This window comes from Martes martes (genome assembly GCF_963455335.1).
Source record: "Martes martes genome assembly, chromosome: 13".
NCBI lineage: Eukaryota > Metazoa > Chordata > Mammalia > Carnivora > Mustelidae > Martes > Martes martes.
In genome coordinates, this window is record NC_137901.1 from 8283538 (window position 1) to 8303913 (window position 20376).

A 20376-nucleotide genomic window follows, 5' to 3' on the forward strand; every position below is an offset into this window, starting at 1 on the left:
AGCGCAGGAAATGTAGAGGGCGGCCCTGGCGCGGGGATCCCTTGCCTTCCTCACAGATACGACAGCAGTTATTAGGAGCGGAGGATGTGCAATAGGGCTGGGAATTGCTAAAACACGTATAAGGGAAGGTCTAGAAGGTACGCTTCCCATCTGCTCTTCTGGTAGCTGACACAAACTGAAGTAACATTTAAAACTTTTTTTGAATGATGAGGCGCCCCAGTGGCTCAGTCGGTTGAGTGGTGGACCCTTGGTTTGGGCTCAGGTCATGGTCTCAGGGTTGGCATCAGGCTCCGTGCTCCGCGGGGAGTCAGCTAGAGATTCTCTCCCTCTTCCTCTGCCTCTCCCCACTCTTTAAAAATAAATAAATCAATCTTAAAAAAAATTTTTTTTTCGAATGTCAGAATAGAGCTAGTCAGGCAAAAGACCAGAAGGCCCAGCACTGGAGGTGAGGAAGGAAGGCAGCCCCAGTGCAGGTGTGGTCAAGACATGATACCCCCAGCAACCTCCACACTGGTCCCCATGCCTTCACTGGCATGAATCCACGCACGTCACTGTGCAGGAGAATATGTCTAAAACACCTTTAATCAAGTCATTGCTCTGGATTCAAGTCCTAGCATGTCTCCTCGCTTTGTATCAAAAATAAAATCCAGAGAAGTGTTTTGCCCAAGGAAGAGAGAAGTGTCCCCAGGAGCTGATGTTAAATATAAAATACTCAAGGGGCACTTGGATGGCTCAGTGGGTTAAGCCTCTGCCTTCAGCTCAGGTCATGATCCCAGGGTCCTGGGATCGAGCCCCGCATTGGGCTCTCTACTCTGCAGAAAGACTGCTTCTTCCCCTCTCTCTGCCTGCCTCTCTGCCTACTTGTGATCTCTATATGTCAAATAAATAAATAAAATCTTTAAAAATATATATATATATACACACACACACATATATGTATATGTATATATATATACACACACGTATATATATATGTGTGTGTGTGTGTATATATAAATACTCAAAAATGATGATACTCCTTAATTTGGCAAGTCAAATCAGTGCTTGTGGTTTAGAAATACCAGTGCCAATAGGTAAAAGAGTGTGGGGTCTACCATATGCCAGCCAGGTGACATATTTCATCTTATTTACAGCTTACAATAATCCTATGGGATAGTCTTTTGGCACCTAACAGTGAATTTTTAGATGAGGTAGAGAGCTGGAAAGTCAATGGACTCAACCAAAGGTGGTTTTCTCCACTATATTGTACAGATGCTCAGAGCTTGGAACCCTTGAGATGAGGCTTAAATGACGTTAATCATCTGAAATCCTGGGTTTTCCTGAGGCAGAGGGCTGTGCAGAATTGTTTCAGAGACAAAAGCAATGTAATTGTAGGTGAAAGTGGGGAATCCATCAACTCCCTGTACGTCATAAAATCACATGTCATAAAAAATCAACATCAATGAGATGGAAGAAAACCCATTACAGAGCGTGTGTCCTTTTGCATACAGGATGACTTCTACAATGTTTCTTTATGTTAAAAGAATAAAGGCAGGTGAGAAAATCTCTTAATTCTCAACAGCATTTAAAGTCATGCATATATCTTAGGGTTTCAAAGCTGGCAGATTGCACACATCACAGGGAAAGTGATAAAGAGTTCTAAGAACCATTCATGCATTACCTCTGGGATTAGGAATTGCAACACTCAGCAGAAACTAAGCACTGGAACAGAGATATTAAACTGGGGGAATAGGAGCTTCATAATTATTATAGGTTATTAAGAAAAAGTATACCATGTCCTGGTCAGGGGTGCCATACCAGAGGAATACACTGTCACGTTCGAACAGGTAGTCTGAGAAGGCACTAGACAACTGTTTGGAAGAACTGAGCTTGCAGACTTAGGCTGTGTTATCTCACAGCTCTTTCAAGATTTTATTTATTTATTTGATAGACAGAGATCACAAGTAGGCAGAGAGAGAGGGAAGCAGGCTCCCCGCTGAGCAGAGAGCCCGATGAGGGCTCGATCCCAGGACCCTGAGACCACGACCAGAGCCGAAGGCAGAGGCTTAACCCACTGAGCCACCCAGGCGCCCCCCCGCCCCCAGCCCTTTAAATCACAGCCTTCCTATACAGAGTGAAGATGACAGGTGCCCCGCACACTGAGGGGTATGATCCTTCAATGGAGAATGACATGTAAACACAGTTTTAAACTGTAAGATACTATAAAATACAAGTTGTTGGTAGGATTCGTCATGGAAACTGGAAAACAGTTACCACAGGTCCTAATTCTGCACTCTTCGAAAGTTCACAACCAATATTAAAAGTAAATATATACAGATAAGAGAGTCAAAATGACAAATGAAATATAACATGACAATATGAGAAACCCACTTAAAGATAATGTTGTAGAGCTTTATTTTTTGTTTTTTAAATTTTGGCAGAAAATATTTTCAGGGAAGTTAAATATATTTTGTAAAAATGAGGCACTGAATAGCATAAAGACATCTTTTGGGTGATATGGTTCCAATTACAGTCTTCGTATTGCAATTCGATTGGTTGCTAAAGCTAATTACAGAGGGGGGAATTACAAGTGCTTAGGAAGGCACTGCCCATAGTCCTGTACACGCCAATCAGAACCACGGCAGCACAGTTCTGAATGTGAACTCATTTAACAATTTAGCTAAGACTTACTGACTGCCCTCTTTCTTGCCAGGCTGAACTAGTCTGGCACAGGGTTTTATTTATCATTGTATCCCCGATGTATGGCACAAACCAATTTTTCTTTCGGCTCTTTTTACCACTTCCTCCTTGAGAAATTTCTTATTAATCTACCCTTAGTTAATACATATTATATATAAATAGATCCTTGGTATTTTTAATTGAAAAAATTGCCAAGTATGTTGCAGATTCAAAGTGAATAGCAGAGGAATTATTTCTTTTACTTTTTTTTTTTTAAGATTTTTTTGTTTGTTTGTTTATTTGCCAGAGACAGAGACAGGGAGAGAGGGAACACAAGCAGCAGGGGTGGGAGAGGGAGAAGATTTCCCACTGACCAGGGAGCCCTCTGCAGGGCTCGATCCCAGGACCCCAGGATCATGACCTGGACCAAGGGCAGACGGTTAATGATGGAGCCACCCAGGTGCCCTGGAAAGGAATTATTTCTTTCATCATTGATTCTGAATCCTAGATGATTCAAGGATGTCCAAATACTTCAGGTGTTGTTAAACTTACCTTTTATAAAGTCATTTTACTCCTCTCCATTCACGTTCTATTCAGTTATTGAAATTAACTTATCAGCAAAAAGCATAACATCTGAAACTTCTTCTTAGATGCTTCATTTGGAACTTTATTTACTTTACACTCTGGACAGTTTGGTTGCCATTTCCAAAGGAGCTGTACCCTGGTATCACCTTGAGCATCAAAACAGCTAATGACACTTTTTGGATGGGAATGGAGCCAAGTGATCCTTTTCAGAAGACACAAAATGAAATTTCACTGAAATATTGCTGAATGTTATCTTCTTCTAAGTAATGATGTTTTTTAAAAATTTGGACAAGGTGGCTCCATTTAGAGCTCAAAATCAAAGGCAGAGAAGGTTTTGCATTGCTCTTTGTTTCTGGAGTCAATGGAGTGTTCAAGCCACTTGGCTCCTAGTAATTAAGGTGTCCTGTGGGCAAATGTAGCTTATATAAACCTCATTTCCCAGAGAACACTAAATTGCAGCTGCAAAATGATCAACATTGATATTCTTCACGATTCAAAGAGAGAGGAAGACGACGTCAAACTAAAGCTTCTGCACAGCATAAGAAACCAACAAAAAGCAAAAGGCAACCTGTAGAGCTGGAGAGAATACTTGTGAAACATACATCTAATAAGGGGTTAATATCCAAAATACATCAAGAATTCATACAACTCAATAGCAAAAAAACTAACCACACAGTTAAAAAAATGGGCAGAGAACTTAAACAGTTTTCCAAAGAAGACATACAAACAGCAAAAGGTACACAAAAAGGTCCTCGAATCATCACGGAAATGCAAATCAAAACTACGATGAGGTACCGCCTCACACTTCATACCTGTTAAATGGCTCTTACCAAAAAGACAAGATAACCAGGACCGGCGTACATGTGGGGGAAAAGAAAGCCTTTGGCATCGTCGGCTGGAATACAAGTTGATGCAGTCACGACGGGAAACAATATGGAGGTTCCTCAAGAAATTAAAAATGGAAATACCGTACGACCCAGCAATCCTTCTTTCTGGATATAGATTACAGTAAATTAAATTAAATTAAAATCAGAATCTCATAGAGATACCTGTGCTCCCTCGTTCACTGCAGCATTGCTCGCATGAAGCTGTCTTTGCTCAGGGGACCCCAGTCCAGAAGAGCCGCAGGGATGTGTGTCCCCTTCCAAGGAGCTGTCCCAAGAAGTCTGTGGTGTTGGTGCAAAAGCTGTCTCGAGGGTTTTGTACATCCTCAACCAAGCACTGTTTTAGATCTTGGGAAATATTATCTATGTGATGTTACAAAACACAATGAGGTCTTACAACCCATTTGACAATTAAGCAAAGTGAGGCTCAAGGGCATCTGACGTTTCCCACGGGTCACACGACTCTGGCTGGCAGAGTCAGTCATTGAATCCAGGCTGAGGGATGGTAAAGACGGGGCTCTTGCCATTTTTCTAAACGACTCCCACGATAATGGGACCCAAAAGGTCCTTATCCTGCTTGTAAAACAGGGCTACACTTCGAGGCCTCTCTTACACTGTTCAATTACTACACCTTTTTATTCTGAGATCCCTGTAGTTCCACACGCAGCTATGAGAAGTGACACGCAGAGACCCCGCACAGCCGTTACTCCGTCTTCCCCTATGGGAACATCTGATAAAACTCTAATCCGATCTTACAGGCAGGATCTCCACAGGAACACAGTCGAGATGCAGGACGTTTCCAGCACCACCGGGAAGCCTCTCGCTGCCCTGTAGTCAGCACAGCCGCACAGGAGCCCACTCGGGCCTCCCTGTCCACACCCTCCGGCTGCTACGAACCTGTTCTTCGCTTCCGCAAGTTCGTATCTCAAAAATACTACACAAAGGAAATCACATGTTTATAACCTTTGGGAATTTTTTTTTTTTTTTCTTCACACACTCAACATAATCTGGAGACTCACTGTTGTGCGAGTTAATAGTTTAGTCCTTTTGATCCCTTAGTATCCCGGGATCCGCATACGCTCCTGTTTACTCGGCCTCTCACCCCGTGATGGGTGTCTGGTTTGTTTTCAGTTTGGGGGTGTTTCCACCAGAGCTGTATATCTGTGCGTGAACAGAAAGTTCTCACGTCTCCGGGACAGATGTCCAAGACTGCAGCGGACGGGCTGCAGAGCAGTGGTTTAAGAAACTGCCAAATTGTTTTCCAGAGTATCCGAGCCCTCACCGCTCGTTCCCACAGCGCTGTACCAGGGGTCCAGTTTCTCCGCCTTCTTGCCAGCATTTGGGGTTGTCACTGGTTTTTATTTTAGCCTTTCCAGTGGGTGTGTATTGATAGCTCCTGGTGGTTTTAGTTTGCATCTCTCCAATGGCTAATAACGCTGAACATCTGTTCCTCTGCTTATTTGCCATCTGCACAGCAACTTTTGTGAAGTGTCAGTTCATGCCTTTTGCCCATTTTCTAATTGAATTGTTGTTGTTTTTAAATTTTTACCATAGAGTTTCAAGAGTTTCTATGCTAGTTCTTTGTTAGAGATCCGTAGTTTGCGAATATTTTCTCCCAGCCTTTGGTAACTTTTTTTTCATCCTCCTCATGGGCTTTTTCACAGAGCAAACTTTTTTTCTATTTTGATGAGGTTAATTGATCAATGTTTCCTTATACGGTGTATGCTTTTGATGTCAAGTCTAAGAACTCTTTGATCCAGATCCAGTTTCCAAAGATCTTCTTTTGCATTTTGTCACAAAGTTTATAGTTTTACTTTCTACCCTAAGTTCAGGAACTATTTTGAGTTACCAGGTGTAAGGTTTATGTTGAGGCTCATTGACTTTGCCCAGGGATGTCCAACTGCTCCAGCAACACTTGTTGAAGAGGTACCCTTCCTTCACTGATTTGCTTTTGCACTTCTGTCAAAAATTCACTGGGTATGTTTGTGTGGGTCCCTCTTTTAAAACAAACATTCTCTTAATAATATGGTCTGAATGTATGCTCTCGTCAAAGCTCCTACACTTCTCCATGGCTGAACAGCGTAATTCATGAATGGTGTGCTAAATGTCCAAACTGGCAGTGACTACAAAAGAAAATGAATTCTAGTGTTTACACTTTGGTAAGGAAAGGCATTTCATATGCACTACATTAAAAATCAATTACTTTAGTGTATTCTACAGTTTAATTGGGTGACTTCCAATAATGCCATTTTACCTGTCAGAAGTATTAGTTGCTATCAGTTGTAATAGAAGTTGACACTGGCTGATTTAGATAGAAGGAAATATATTGAATGTTTCATTACTTCAAATTAGGAGTAGAGGGCTGGACGACCAGGTTCAAGCCTGAACAACCATAAGTGATCTCTTAAATCTTTAAGTTTCCTGACGAGGCTATTAGCGTTGGACAGTAGGTACAACAGTTTACATTGCTTATACTTTTGCATCAATCAATCAATCCAGTAGAAACAATTACTCTGTCGTCCCCTGTGAAGATCCCCATCCTGGGCTGCCCTTTTTATCACTAACTCAACGTCCGGTCATGTAATTGGTCACACCTAGCTCATTCCTCATGCCCTAGCAGCAAAGGATACGAGGAAAGAATATTTTTGGAATTTCATCTTCTATAATGTGAGGTACTATTTCTTATCTTCAACATCCAAAATACCAACGTTGGCGGGGTGCTCTCCAAATACATGGAAAAAGACTGAAATGCTGGCTGAAAAACTAAGTGATGAACATCTAATACACGTCGTCAATTCATTCGGCTACTTCCGGAGGCACACTATGCCGATTTATTCCAGTTCAGTAAGGTTCTGTGGTAATATATAGGGATAAGCAACTTGTTCTGGATTCCTCTCTGGTGAAAAGCATGTCATTTACTGTAGAATCGCTTGGGTAGATTAATACCAAATGAAACAAACACAAATAGCAAACGATTCTGCTGCCCAGAGAGCAACTCAAGAAGAAACTCTGGAAGCAGAACGCGTCATTGGAAAAACAAACACACGAACACACAAACACACAAACACACAAAACCTCAAAAACCGTCTCCTGTGACTGGAACATGTATCCAGTATTAAAAACTACTGCTGAAAGGGACAGAAATATTTGGCCTTGTGCATGAAGTCAAACACTGTAGCAGGCTTCTAACTGCTTCTTGCCTCCCTGCCCCCTCATTTTTACGCTGAGGCAGGTTTTTACACACACGCACACGCACACGCACACACTACCTGCGCCAGCCATGTTGAGTTCTATCACTCAAGTATCTTTTTTTTTTTTTTCAATTTCACTAGAACTCTAGTTCTCCTACACAGATAGATAACTTGTCTGAAAATATCCAGAGACAAAATGACCACAGGAAGAGCGGCTCACCACGAAGGCAGAGCTATAGCCAACTCTCTTGGCTCTTAGTGGATTTCTGGAGGACCACAGGGCCTCCGTTCCCCTACACAGAAATCACTATAAGATTCAACCAGCTGAGAATGTTCCATTCCTGTTAGCGGTGTACTAGGTAACTCAGGGAAGCCTGCGTGTTGACAATTGGAAACGCTGCACAAATACGAACATCATCTACTTGAATGTATTGAAGCCTACCAAAGACAAAACTGAGAATTTATTTCTACACGACAGTATAAAAAACAGAATCAACTGAAAATTGCAGACCTGAAAAAATAACTTAAACAGAATACAATGAATAAATTTAATAGGTTAGTCTCAGCTGAGTAGGAAATTAGTGAAATGGAAGATACAGCTGAAGAAAATATCCTGAAGCTTCAAGTGACAAAAGAATGAAAAAGAAAAAAAAGCATAGAAGTACAGAAAATACGGTATAAATGATTTAGCATATGAATAAGGAAGGAGAGAAAAGAACGGACAGAACTGACATGACAGGAGGGGAAATAGCAAATAACTTTTCTGAACTGAAGAACCATATCAAGCCATAAAATCCAGAAGCACTAGGGGCACCTGGGTGGCTCTGTGGGTTAAGCCTCTGCCTTCGGCTCAGGTCATGATCCCAGGGTGCTGGGATCGAGCCCCCCATTGGGCTGTCTGCTCGGCGGGGAGCCTGCTTCCTCCTCTCTCTCTGCCTGCCTCTCTGGCTACTTGTGATCTCTGTCTGCCAAATAAATAAATAAAATCTTTAAAAAAAAATCCAGAAGCACTATAAACCCAAGAATAATAAACAGAATTAAAATTACATTTACACATAACATAGAAAAATTCCTGAAAACCGGAAAATGAGGGCATTAAATGTAGGGAGAGGGGAAAAGTCTGATGATTTTCCAAAGGTGACAACAAGACAGCTAACTTCTCAATGCAAACAATGATGGAAGATTTCCTTCTTTGCAGTGCTAGGAAAAAAAGAAAACCAACCTTCTATGTCAGTGATTCTCAATCACGGCTGGCCTCTAGAAGTAAAACAGGCCTTTCCAGGATGCTGAAGCTCACCTAATACTACTTTACTACAATGAATTCTACAGTCAGGGATGTTGCAAAGTGGAGAATGAACATTAACCCTTCTTCTAAAATACATCAGTAACTTCTTGGGTTCTTAGAACATTGTAAACCCTTTATTCTGGGCCTTTACCTCAATACCCCTCACCCATCTAGACACATATTATTAATCAGGTATGCTATTTCTTCTGCACGGAACTCACAACAAAGCCTTCTTTATTCACGATTTCTCAGCTTGGTGTTACTTTCTCTGCAAACCACAGGGCACACACTGTCTGAGTGTACTCAGTAGGTATTTGCCATATATTGTCCCAATTCTCTCTCCACACCCGTCCACTCGTGTTCTGTCTCCTCAATTCAGAGACAAAGAACGAAAGGAACCTGGGAGACAACAGGAGCGCTACACAGCCAGGGCTGCCTTGCAGAGCCATAAACCCAGACCTACGAAGAATACAAAATGGACGCCAAGGTATAGGTTTTTTTCCTTTAATAAAGTCTGAAGCATTGACTCTCCAATAAGGAAACCATTACAGCATCATTCAGAACTTACTGAGTTTTAAGTGAAGTACAATTTAAACAGCCATGGTATTGTAATCACTTAGATGAGAATACACAAAGTAGAAGAAGGAAGTCTTTTGTGAGTAGCCATATGGATGGCATCCCGCGGACGCTGGGCATCAAGACGACTGACAGGAAGAATGATCCAGAGTCTTTAGAAAATTCTGAGTTATGTCCACCACATTGTTTCGGAAGTGAATTTCTGTCCCTTGAAGATACCTCTGCTTTATCATTTTTGTATTCACATTATAAAGGCTCACAGACTGTCAGTAATTAGCATTGTGTGACTGATTTATTGCATAACTCTCTATTTCGGGAATGCCAATTCCTAAGTCTCAGCACTAATAATGGTGTTTTTAATAGTTTACAGTGTTCTAACAGATCTCACATTTTCCTTATTTCTCCCCAGATCCTCACTGTATGATAATGATTATCAGCCACAGCACCACAGTAAAAACCCCTGGGGGGACTTCAAAAGCATATCCATGCTCACAACCCAGCCAGACCAAATCAATGAGGAAAGGCACAAGCTCTCTCAGTAACTCCAACATGCGGTCATAACTGAGGCTCACTTCCTTTAAAAAGAGGTCTAAGTAATTTAGATAATCATGTAAAATATCAGAAAGCAACAGTACGTGTGTTAAGCAGCCATCAGAGTTTTAAATAGCTGCTATTTTAAATGTACAGAAAAACCCATTTCATACATATACATAATTTGGTAGCTTCCAGTTAAACTCAACATCATGGTTTGGCACTAGATGTGCCTTTGTTTAGAAGACTTAACAGAGCTCATACGTAAAGATTCCCAAGTGTAATGAAGTCTATAAAAGCATCAGGAAAATGATGACATGGGTGCTTTCTACAGCACAGCCCCCAGGTCCTTAAAACATTCAAGGAGACACACTCCTACTTCCTAGTAAGTTAAATGAGAAGTCATACTTTTCAAAGCAAGTTCAAATACGTAAGTATGTTTTTGTTCTTCTTCTTGAATAGTATGTTAGAAACTTCACTAGGGTTATGTAAACAGAGATATAGAATTTTCTCGTACTGGTTGAGAACCTTTAAAAGACATAGTTTTTGAAAGATATGCTAACTTTCAACTTTAGCTAATATCAAATTTTTATCCAAACTAAGAATACTGTGACCACGTAAGAATTTATATAATAAAAACTTAGCTTATATGCCATTAAGACATTTTATGAACATTTTCTTCTCCTGTTAACCTTCCTATTATATTTGTATATAATTCAGTGTGTGTGTGAGGACTTACATGTCATTTGGAAATATAGACCCTTATATTTAATATATAACACATGTATGTGTATCATGTATCTGTGTATGTATGCACACACACATAAACAGACACACATACATATTTTAAAGAATACTGAATGGTCAGAGAACACTGATTTCATGTTTACAAGGAAAAAATCATGAGAAGAAAAATAACTGTACATGTTTATTCATGTAATATATCCTATATAAATATCTACACGTAAGTAACAAAATGGCATATAGACTTTTTTTAAAATAAGAGAACTGAAAAAGAAAGAGAACATCATTTAAGTATATCTGTTTCAATTCTTTCCCCTTAAAAGCAGCAAGCAACACAGCAAATAAACAACCAAGCCTCCTAGGCAGAGGTCATGGTCTCTGCCCAGTGTGTCCGGATTTGGGTAACAATGTCACACTATGTGCTGCATGACTATGTCACTACATAACATCTTTTGATTTGCCAGATCCCAGTAAAAATGTATATTTTTAAATTATGCTTTTTTAAATGACCTCATTTTTCATTAAGTTAATTTAAACATAATCTTTTATGTAATTATCTTGAAAGATCCTTTTTCATAAACAGAGGTCATGCTAAAATAAAGGGTTTAAATCTTTCTAAAAACATTGTAAAGTCTACATAGACACTAGACACTATCAGCTGCATTTTGGAGCCAGTTCTCTAAACTCAAAAGCAGGAATTAGCCAGTTTTTCGATGGTACAGTGAAAATGAAATCATGTCCATTCAAAGTGGCCTGGAAAAATATCCGCATAGTATCTCCTTACTGTGGAATAAATCTTCTCACTAAATAGCAATTTTTTCCAGTTTTATTGAGATGTAATTGATACCTTACATCGCGTAAGTTTACGGCGTACAACATAATGATTTGATATATGTACACATTGTGAAATGATCACCACAGTAAGTTTAGTTCACATCCATCTCCTCACCTAGTTACAACTTTTTTTCTTGTGAGAACTTTTAAGATCTACTCTCCTAGGAACTTTAAAAAATACAATACTGAATTGTCAGCTACAGTCACCATGCTCGACACTGCATCTCCAGAACTTACTTAGCTTACAAATGGAAGTCTGTCTTTCCATCGCCTTCAGCCATTTCCACCACCTCCCACCTGCCAGTAGCACTTTCCTCTGCAATGTAAATAACTTAGAGTCCAGTCAAGTGAGTGATAATATTAGCTTTACACCAGGCAACCAACTGAAGAAAACACATTTACTTTGAACAGTACACATAGCTGTATCGCTGCTTGTCTACATGTACTACAACGTGGAAGCTGTTACATTGTAGATATGACACTGCACCTGAAGTTAGGATACCTAGATTTGAGTATACACATCCACAGACAAACCCAGTCTGTCTCTAACTCTGGCGGATTCACTTTACTTCCTTTGGATTTGCGTTTATGTATAAAAGGTTAAATTAAATGAAGGTAAAATTAAATATACTTTCAAGAGCATGCTGGGAAAATTATGTAAGCTAATATATGTGGAAATTCTTTATAAGCCGTAAAACGGTACAGCAAAATGCAAAATGATTATGTTACTATTATGAAGCCTCAAATCAAACTTCAAAGTGTTCGTCCTCTCAATCATTTTACTATTAAGTCAAAATATTAGCCAAGCTTTTACAATGAATTTAGTACAATATCAGGAGAAATATCTTGTGCATGTTCCAAATATTACAACCACCATTTATTTCAAACAACATGAGAATATTTCTTTAGTACATGAGTTCCTGTTCTCCACTAATAACGATATATCATTTCTTATTCCATTCAATTTGACAGGTGTACTAGTCTCATTGAGGAATAGTGTTATAATATGAAAAGGAAGTACTCAAAGGATAATCCTGCTCTGTGTTGTAAAATAGAACTAATGGAGATCTATGCAGAACGTTAGTGAAAATGCTCTCTACCTATATTCTTGAGCTCTTCAGTCAAAGTTACCAGAGCTTGAAGAAAAAAAGAAAATACTATGAGTCACATGAGACAAAAGCAGTAACACTGAAGTAAAGAAATCAGAGTATGTTCTCTTTTAACTAGTTTGTCCCATTGGATAGAAATTATTTTTTCCTTAAAGCTAAAACTTCAAAAGTTATGAAATCCAGAAAAGATCATTAGATGGCGGGAAAACAGGTAATTTTTATTTTGTTTCTATCGCTTGCCTTTTATCTTTGCATAGTCTCTAAAATGAAGAGGATGTAAACAGAAAGAGATCAAAGACAAGAATACTTATTTAGTCCTAGTCAATATTATTCACATGGGTTATTATGATCCAAACGGAACAAAATTTTACAACGAAAATACTTCAACAAAAATGGGTCACACCTATTTCAAAGACTTGGGCTTCAGATTAAACTATTTTTGTGTGTTATTTTAGACTGATCCTAAATATCAACCATTACTGAGCACTTCTGAAAGGCATTTAAGGAAACTGGCAATGTAAATCTTGCAAATATTTGACCACTGTATGATTACCCACTTATAAATTACTCACAATTTATTTTGGTCATTTAAAAGATTTCCCTGAGTACTGAGTATAATCTTTGTTATCTGAAGAAACGCCATCTTTTGAGATTCACCTTGCCAGCAGTCATGTGTAAATACATTAAGATAAAAACTGAGATGTGAACTTTTATATCTCACTCCTGATTTAACGGCTTGCCCCAGGTAGTGCATAGACATAATCATTTAATATCAAAATCCAGCAAAGTATTTTTACAGTTAGGCTTACTTTTATTTTCCTTGTTTTTGGCTCTAAGTCTCAAAAGTTCAAAGAACATCAGGCATGCCCATGTGCACGCATAAGGATTTTTTAAAAAGACAAAAAATCTCACTAATTTCTGAAAATACCTGAAACATCACGTGCACACACACACCACTGCACACAAATTAATACATAGGGATTCTACAGAACATATGCAAGACTTTTTTCAACTCTAAAATTCTAAGATCCAGTAATTCTTGTAGAGATATAATAGATACAGACAGAGATAAAGAAATTAAGTGGAATGTATGTAGTATTAAACTCATAATTATACTCACCATAAATAAAAATCAAAAATAAAAATAGCTAAAATATTAGACTTTTCATACATTCTAAATTCTATATTTAATGAGAAAGAGATAAATAATAACCATGGCTATAATGATCCTTTTTAGAAAGCAATGTCCAGGATACAGAATATTCTAGAAAGAGAAAAGGTTAAGTATACCCAATACAATGTCCATGTCTTAAATCCATAGACTGAGAATTCGTATCTGAAGTAATGATCATGAGAGTTCTTTTGAACTTTTGAATGGTCAAAATCATTAAGTCATTTACATATTTTATCTTAAATATATTTAATGCATCTAATTCCTGGAAAATTGGTAATGTATGTCATACAAGGTAGAATTACTCTTCATAAAATACTTTCTAGATATTTGGGAAACCAGAGGAATTTTTAATTGCCTAACCAACAAAAAAAATGCAAATGCACACACGAGAATTCCCATTTATATTAATGAATGAACTTCTGTAAAGGGGTAAATTTTCATAAACATGTTTCATGAAAAACTGCCCTCTTCCATCATCAGAAGAAAACTTTTTGTGGAAGGACAGGAAAATCCAAAGAATTTATAGAAAGAAGATCAATAATCATCAAGTCAGGGATGGAAGTGTCTCAAGGTTCTAATCAAGGATGGGAGAAAAAGCAAAAACAAAAGCAAAGGAGGGAGAGAGGACAAGATGTAGATGAATCCATAGTAAGTTGTTGAAGCAAATGGAGACTATGCAAAAGAGAAAATCCTGAATAGATGTTCAGCTCATAAAATTGGGGCTCATCACACACTCCAAATATGTTCCTCTACATCTCCTTGCTTCCCTTATAGCCAGGTTGGGGTAAAGTGACTATTACCGGCCTAATGTACTATGAGTAGTAGTGATGTAGGAGGTATTTATTGTTACTAACCCTGATAATACATGACACTCGCAGTGGGACATTCACAGTCTCTCTCTCTCTCACACACACACATATACACATGCTAGCTGATAAACAGTAGATGCTCCGTAATTATTGATCATTTGTTGAATATGCAAAGCCCAACTGTATCTTGAGACATTCCTTTGATACACACACAAACCAATACAAATCCTTCACCTGACTTTGAAAAAGAAATAGAAACCAATTTCTGTAAAATGCTATTTGTCTGTGTACAATATGCCTGTGACTATTCGCACTGATGTATTTGAACAGAATTCCTTGAAAACAATGATGTGAGGCCTGAGTCCAGAATTAGTCAAACTATGTGTACCGTGAATGTGTACAGTGAAGTTAATGGTAGGGATGATGATTTCCCTCCATAATGCTGCATTTACCTTTGCTACATTATAGAGTCAATAAGCCATGTGTAAAGTTGTATTAATGGTTTCAGTTGCTGAGTTCCTCGTTTATCTGCAAACCAAGAATGGGTTGGATATTTTATAGTATATGCCTTGCTGACTTAATTTAACCTATCAGTGTTCAGAAGGAAACAGGTAATAAAGGCGAAGAAATAAACAATTTTGACCAAAATGCTTTTGCTTTTTTTTCTTTTATTTAGTGTTTTCAGTAACCTTTTCTTAGACACAAAATACTGACCAGCATGGTACCTTGTGAATTTTAATACTAACCATGCAACATTAAGAGAGCAAAAGGAACTGAACTATTGTAAGGGCTTTTAAATAATGAAAAGGAAAACAAAATATCCATAGAAAGAGTGATATGTTATAATGAAAAATCAACACACACTATGAACAAACGACTATAAGAGTCATGTCATTATATGTTTAATGACTTAATACCTTTAAAAACTTAATGATTAGGGGCGCCTGGGTGGCTCAGTGGGTTAAGCCTCTGCCTTCAGCTCGGGTCACGGTCTCAAGGTCCTGGGATCGAGCCCTGCATCAGGCTCTCTGCTCAGCAGGGAGCCTCCTTCCTCCTCTCTCTCTGCCTGCTTCTCTGCCTACTTGTGATCTCTCTCTATCAAATTAATAAATAAAATCTTTAAAAAATAAATAAATAAAAATTTAATTATTGAATAAACATATTTTTAATTAGCAATAATCGCTCCTCGGATAAACCTCATTGGCTACGATACTGCCACTGCGCAAAGCTGAATAAACATATTTTTAAAGGACATGGGTAAAATTCAGGATAATACTATTTTTTTTTCAAAATTATTTTCCTGAATGGAAGATACTCTGATTAATGAGTCAAGACAAGATTCAAAGCAAACATTCTAAAAAATTGTTTAACACTTACTACTTCACCCAAATAACTGGCCAGGGAAGTGGCCTCAACAGGTAGCACTAGATTCTCTAAGAAGACACATGGCAAGGGCTCCTTCAGCCACTTCAAACTGGAAGCACCTGCATCAGGGTTGTCCCCCAGCCTAGAGGGCAAGTAGCACTTCTCTGCCCTCCTTCTGCACAACAGGGAACACTAACTTATGAGGCATAAAGGGTACAGTAGAACATTTCACCTCAAAATATATTGTCATGTCATAATAATCTCTGATGCCACTGCCTTCATGCCAAGGGTTTTTTTTTCCCCCTTAGAATATTATAAAATTTGATTTTTGAAAGCATAAGTTCTGTACAACATAAATCAAATATCTGTGCATATTTCACTGGAATTTTTATTTTGATATTTACATATCATAAGAGAATCATTATGTAACTTCTGAGTTTAAATTATTTTATTTGGAAAAATCTATAGTTCTGAGTCCATAAAAGAAGTAATATGTACTATTAACTATGAAAATGAAATTTTAATATTTAGAAAAATCCTGTTTCTATGATTTGGGATAGGAATTTTCATGTGTAAGGCACCCATTATCTGCTTAGAGTTTCACTATCTTATGAGACCCACTTAACTTACTAAGGATCACAGAAACATGTAGATGAAGTTGTGTCATGTGAAGTCACCCTTCTGAATACTAGAATATTCTGAATAGAGAGTCTCTATAAAGTTTTTTTAAATACATAATATTCTTCAAAATAATCAAGGTTAATTTAGCTTAATATTTCAATTTAATATTAAAACAAAACTATTTCAATACCAAACTCTGAAGTTCACATTTCTCGAGTAGAAATGGAAGACAAAATTAATTTATATATAAATGTATTTTTATTGTTTTCTCTGAAGGGTGTCCTTTACAAAGGCCTATCTCTAAACAGTGAGTATGGAAAGAGAGGGCTTGGGATTGCAAATGTATTTGCACACAGCTTTAGGAGGAATGGTATTTTAAGAGGACATTTCAAAGGCTGTTAACACCATGGTTACCCAAGAAGCAGTCAAAGCTCTTTCCTTGGATCCTATATTTTAATTAGGCGGCAGATTCAGTTTTTGTTGTAGGAAATCCTGGAAAGCTGGGAATGGGAGAGGAATCCTACAGACCCCGGGGCCAGGGGCGGGGTTCTCAGGGTTCCGCTCCTTACTCATTCTCACGTACTTAGTGACTCTGTGGAAGCAGATACACTTCTCCCCGGGGGGCCCGAATCATCCATCAGCTTATAACGTTTGAGGTGTCAGACACAATTGAGATTCCAAGAAGACGGAAGGAGCGAGAACGACGAGCAAGCACCCTGCGGGAGAGCAAAGGGCTTCAAAGGTCAAGTTCCTGAAACGCTTCTCCCCGCCAGCTCTTTCTTGCTCGGCCGGTGCGGGTGACAGATTTGAGCACTGCGTCCCGGCCGAGAGAAGCCGTCAGCCTCCGGGACACCCGCAGTTTCACACGTGGGCTCGTCCTTATCTCGCCGGAGAAGAGCGAGGCGCCACCGCCTGCGCAGGGGCAGCCCCGGCCACCCCGCGAGGGGCTGCAGCGCGCGCCGCTCCCGGGCCCCGCTGGGGCGCGCAGCTGCGCACGGAGGCGCCAGGCGGCGAGGTGGGCGGCTGCGCGGTCCCCGCGTTGGGCACTCCCCGCTCCCACAGAGCTGCCCAACTTCGAGAGCGGGTCTCTCGTCTCCTCGGGGTACAGTCTGCATCTTCAGAGTGAACCCCGGAAGGCGCAGCCCCAAAAGACAAGCCTGCCTTTCCCCCCTCCTCCCCCTGCCCGCTCCCCCACACCTGCGTCCACCAACTCCTGACAAGGCGACTTCTGGGTGCGCAGCGATCCGTCCTGGTTTGGGGTTCTGCCCTACGTTAGTTCAATTCTCCAGAGATATATTTAGCCTTATTTTGCTTTCTTCCTTTCTGAGTGAGGAAATAAACGAACTTCTCGCTCCTTTTCTTTCCAAGTTGGAGGATTCATCCAGTCAGCAGAGAACGCGGGGAATGTTCTCGCTCAAGGCCGCTCTGCCCCAGGATTCCGGAGCTTCGCAGAACTGGAACTTTGAGAACAGGGAGGTACAGAAACAGCCAGGGAATCCGGGTAAGGGGCCCTTTCGCCCCCCGACACCGAGCTTCCCTTCCTGCTCTGGTCCGGCCCGCCAAGGTCGTTCCCGGTCGGCCACCTCCCGTGGCGCGCGCGGGCCCCACGGCCTCCACCGCGACCCCCCGAGCGTCGCGCGCCCGCTCCCTGGGCTCCGCCAAGCCCGGGCAGCTCCGCGCCCGCCCCGCCCCGCCCCGCCCCGCCCGCCTCTCGGCCCCACGCCGGGTCCTCTGAGACCGACGGCGCGTCCCTCTTGCCTCCCCGTCTGGACACTAGAGAACTTCTGAACCCCCGGGGGGTCTCCACTGTTTCTCTCCCAAGTCAGGCAGAACACTTTTCACGAAAAAACTACGACAAGGTCTCCATAAACTTTGCTGTCGCGAAGGCTGCCGTGTCAGCGGCCGTGAGCACACACCTGCCTGCACACGGGCGCAGGTACCCCTGTCCGGGCGCACAAACGGCCGAGGAGGCTGCCCCTGGGCCACCGCTCAGGGCGCAGTAAAGTCGCTGGCAGTCGCCGGCGGGGACGCGCGGCGCGGGTAGGGCATCGAAGGAATTTCGAAATGGGCTCGGGCAGCGGGGACTAGAAAATGGTGATTCTAGATACACACACAGGAGCGTCCGTGCAGCTCCTGCACACCGCGCAAGCCTCCGGGAAGGCGCACACTTTGAGAACAGAGCGCTGTGGGCTGCACTATATACATCAGGCCCCGCCGAGGCAGATTCATCTTAAAACTGACAATCCCTTTCGTCTACACGACTTCCCGGTCTGGTCCACACCAGCGCCGTGCACATGAGGACGGGGACCCGGGCGCTCCCGGAACCCTCCACCCGGTGTGCAGAGCCCCCCGAGGCAGGTGCGGGCCCCCACACCGGCCGAGCAACAAGCGGGCTGTCTGCTCTTCGGGCCGGGTCCCTCCATGCCCCCGTCCCCGCGCGGGTCACCTCTCCCCGCCGCCCCCGCCCCCCACCACAGCCGGCCGCGCCAAACGGGAGCAACTCACCCCCAGCTTCCTGCTGCGGATTTTCACGTATCCCTGCTTGACTATGTCGTTAAAGTTGGAGGCCATGGCCAGCGCGTTCGGGCTCGTCCCCTCCGCGATCGGCTTCCCGGAGTCGAGAGCCGCCGTCCGCCGCCGGGTCCGCGCAGGTCTCGCATCCAGCCAGCCGCCGCCACAGCCGCGCCGCCGCCCGGTTCCCCGAGCTCCCGCCGGCGGGGACGCGGGCTGGTGGCAGGGCGGCCGCGGACGGGGAACGCGGCCCGGCGCCGCTCGCAGCGCCCGCCCTCCTCGTTCCGGTCCTCACCTCCGCCCCCCGCCGCGAGCCGAGCGCCGGGCCCGCGCCGCCGCCAGCTGCGGGCGCCCCCACCGCGCCGCCGCCCCCGGCAGCACCCACGGGCTGGCGCCTCACTCGGCGGCGCACAGCTGGCCGGAGCGCACCCGCGCGGCTCCCCGGCGCGGGGGGAGGGGCGCGCGGCGAGGGGGTGGGGAGAGGCGGGCCGAGTCGCCCGCCCGGCTCCCTCCCCCTGGCCCGCGGGGTGGCTGCGCGCGGAGATGCTCGCAAGACTCGCTTCATCCCTCGCAACTCGGGCGGGGAGCTCCTCCCGCTCCCCGCGCCCCAGGGTCGCACCCCGCCCCCCCCCCCGGCTCCCTCGGCCCGCATTGCTCTCCCGGGTGCGGGATTCCTGAGGACACGGCTCCTCATTCCGGGGCTCTCAGTGTCCACTCCCCAGCTGGACACCGGGGAAAGGGCGGCGGGGATGCTCGCAAAGAGGAGACGGCAAACGGGAGCCAGACGATTGTTTATCTCGGTGGCCTTGTGTACGTGCATTTTTGTTCCTAAGCACACGCTCGCCTGCCCGGTCTTTGCCCCATTAGGAAGTGCAAACCGACGCCGAGCCCTTCCTGGTGCACACAAAGAGACCAACCGTGCGCATGTGTCTAATCCCTCTGCTGCTCAGGAGACCGGAGCGGTCAGGCGAGGCCCCCCTTCGCCGCCGTCCTCTCGCCGAGCAGCGGCGAGGAGCACCGGAGTGGGCTGATTTATGCACGCGTTTTAGTTAACTATGACTCAAAGCGCCTCGTGGCTTTTCATCTTCTAGAGGAAATGGAGACCATTACTATTACTGGTGGATGCAAATGATTTATGGAAATGTCAACTTGTTAAATGAAAACAATGGAGAACAAACCCCCCTTTACGTACGAACTCTTAACATTCAAAAGTAGGCTATTCCCTAGTGTAAAGAAATTTTAATTCAAAAATTATATCATTTTTATAAGATGCAAGGAAAAATTGGGAGTATTGAATTCTAACTGGAGGCAATGTATGGGTTTTTGCTATAGGCAAGACTATTTAGTACCTAGAAGCTCAGAATGGTATTCTTTAAAAAATATATATATAAACTGTGTAAAGATTGAAAATTTTATAAATGACTCGTTCATTTATAAAGAGCAATAATTGATAAAAGTTCAGAAGATTATGTTTCTTTTCTCGCTTACCATAGCTAGCA

General features: G+C 42.5%; 1 protein-coding gene across 1 annotated transcript in view; it reads right to left on the bottom strand.

Annotated features, from left to right (window-relative positions):
• Positions 1–19152, bottom strand: part of DOK6 (docking protein 6) — a 374630-nt gene extending 355478 nt beyond the window's left edge. Inside the window, exon 1 of the mRNA XM_080822172.1 lies at positions 18872–19152. Coding sequence (XP_080678298.1) covers positions 18872–18937 — 66 coding nt within the window. The 5' untranslated portion in view covers positions 18938–19152. The remainder of the gene's footprint in view (positions 1–18871) is intronic.
• Between the last annotated feature and the right edge of the window lie 1224 nt (positions 19153–20376).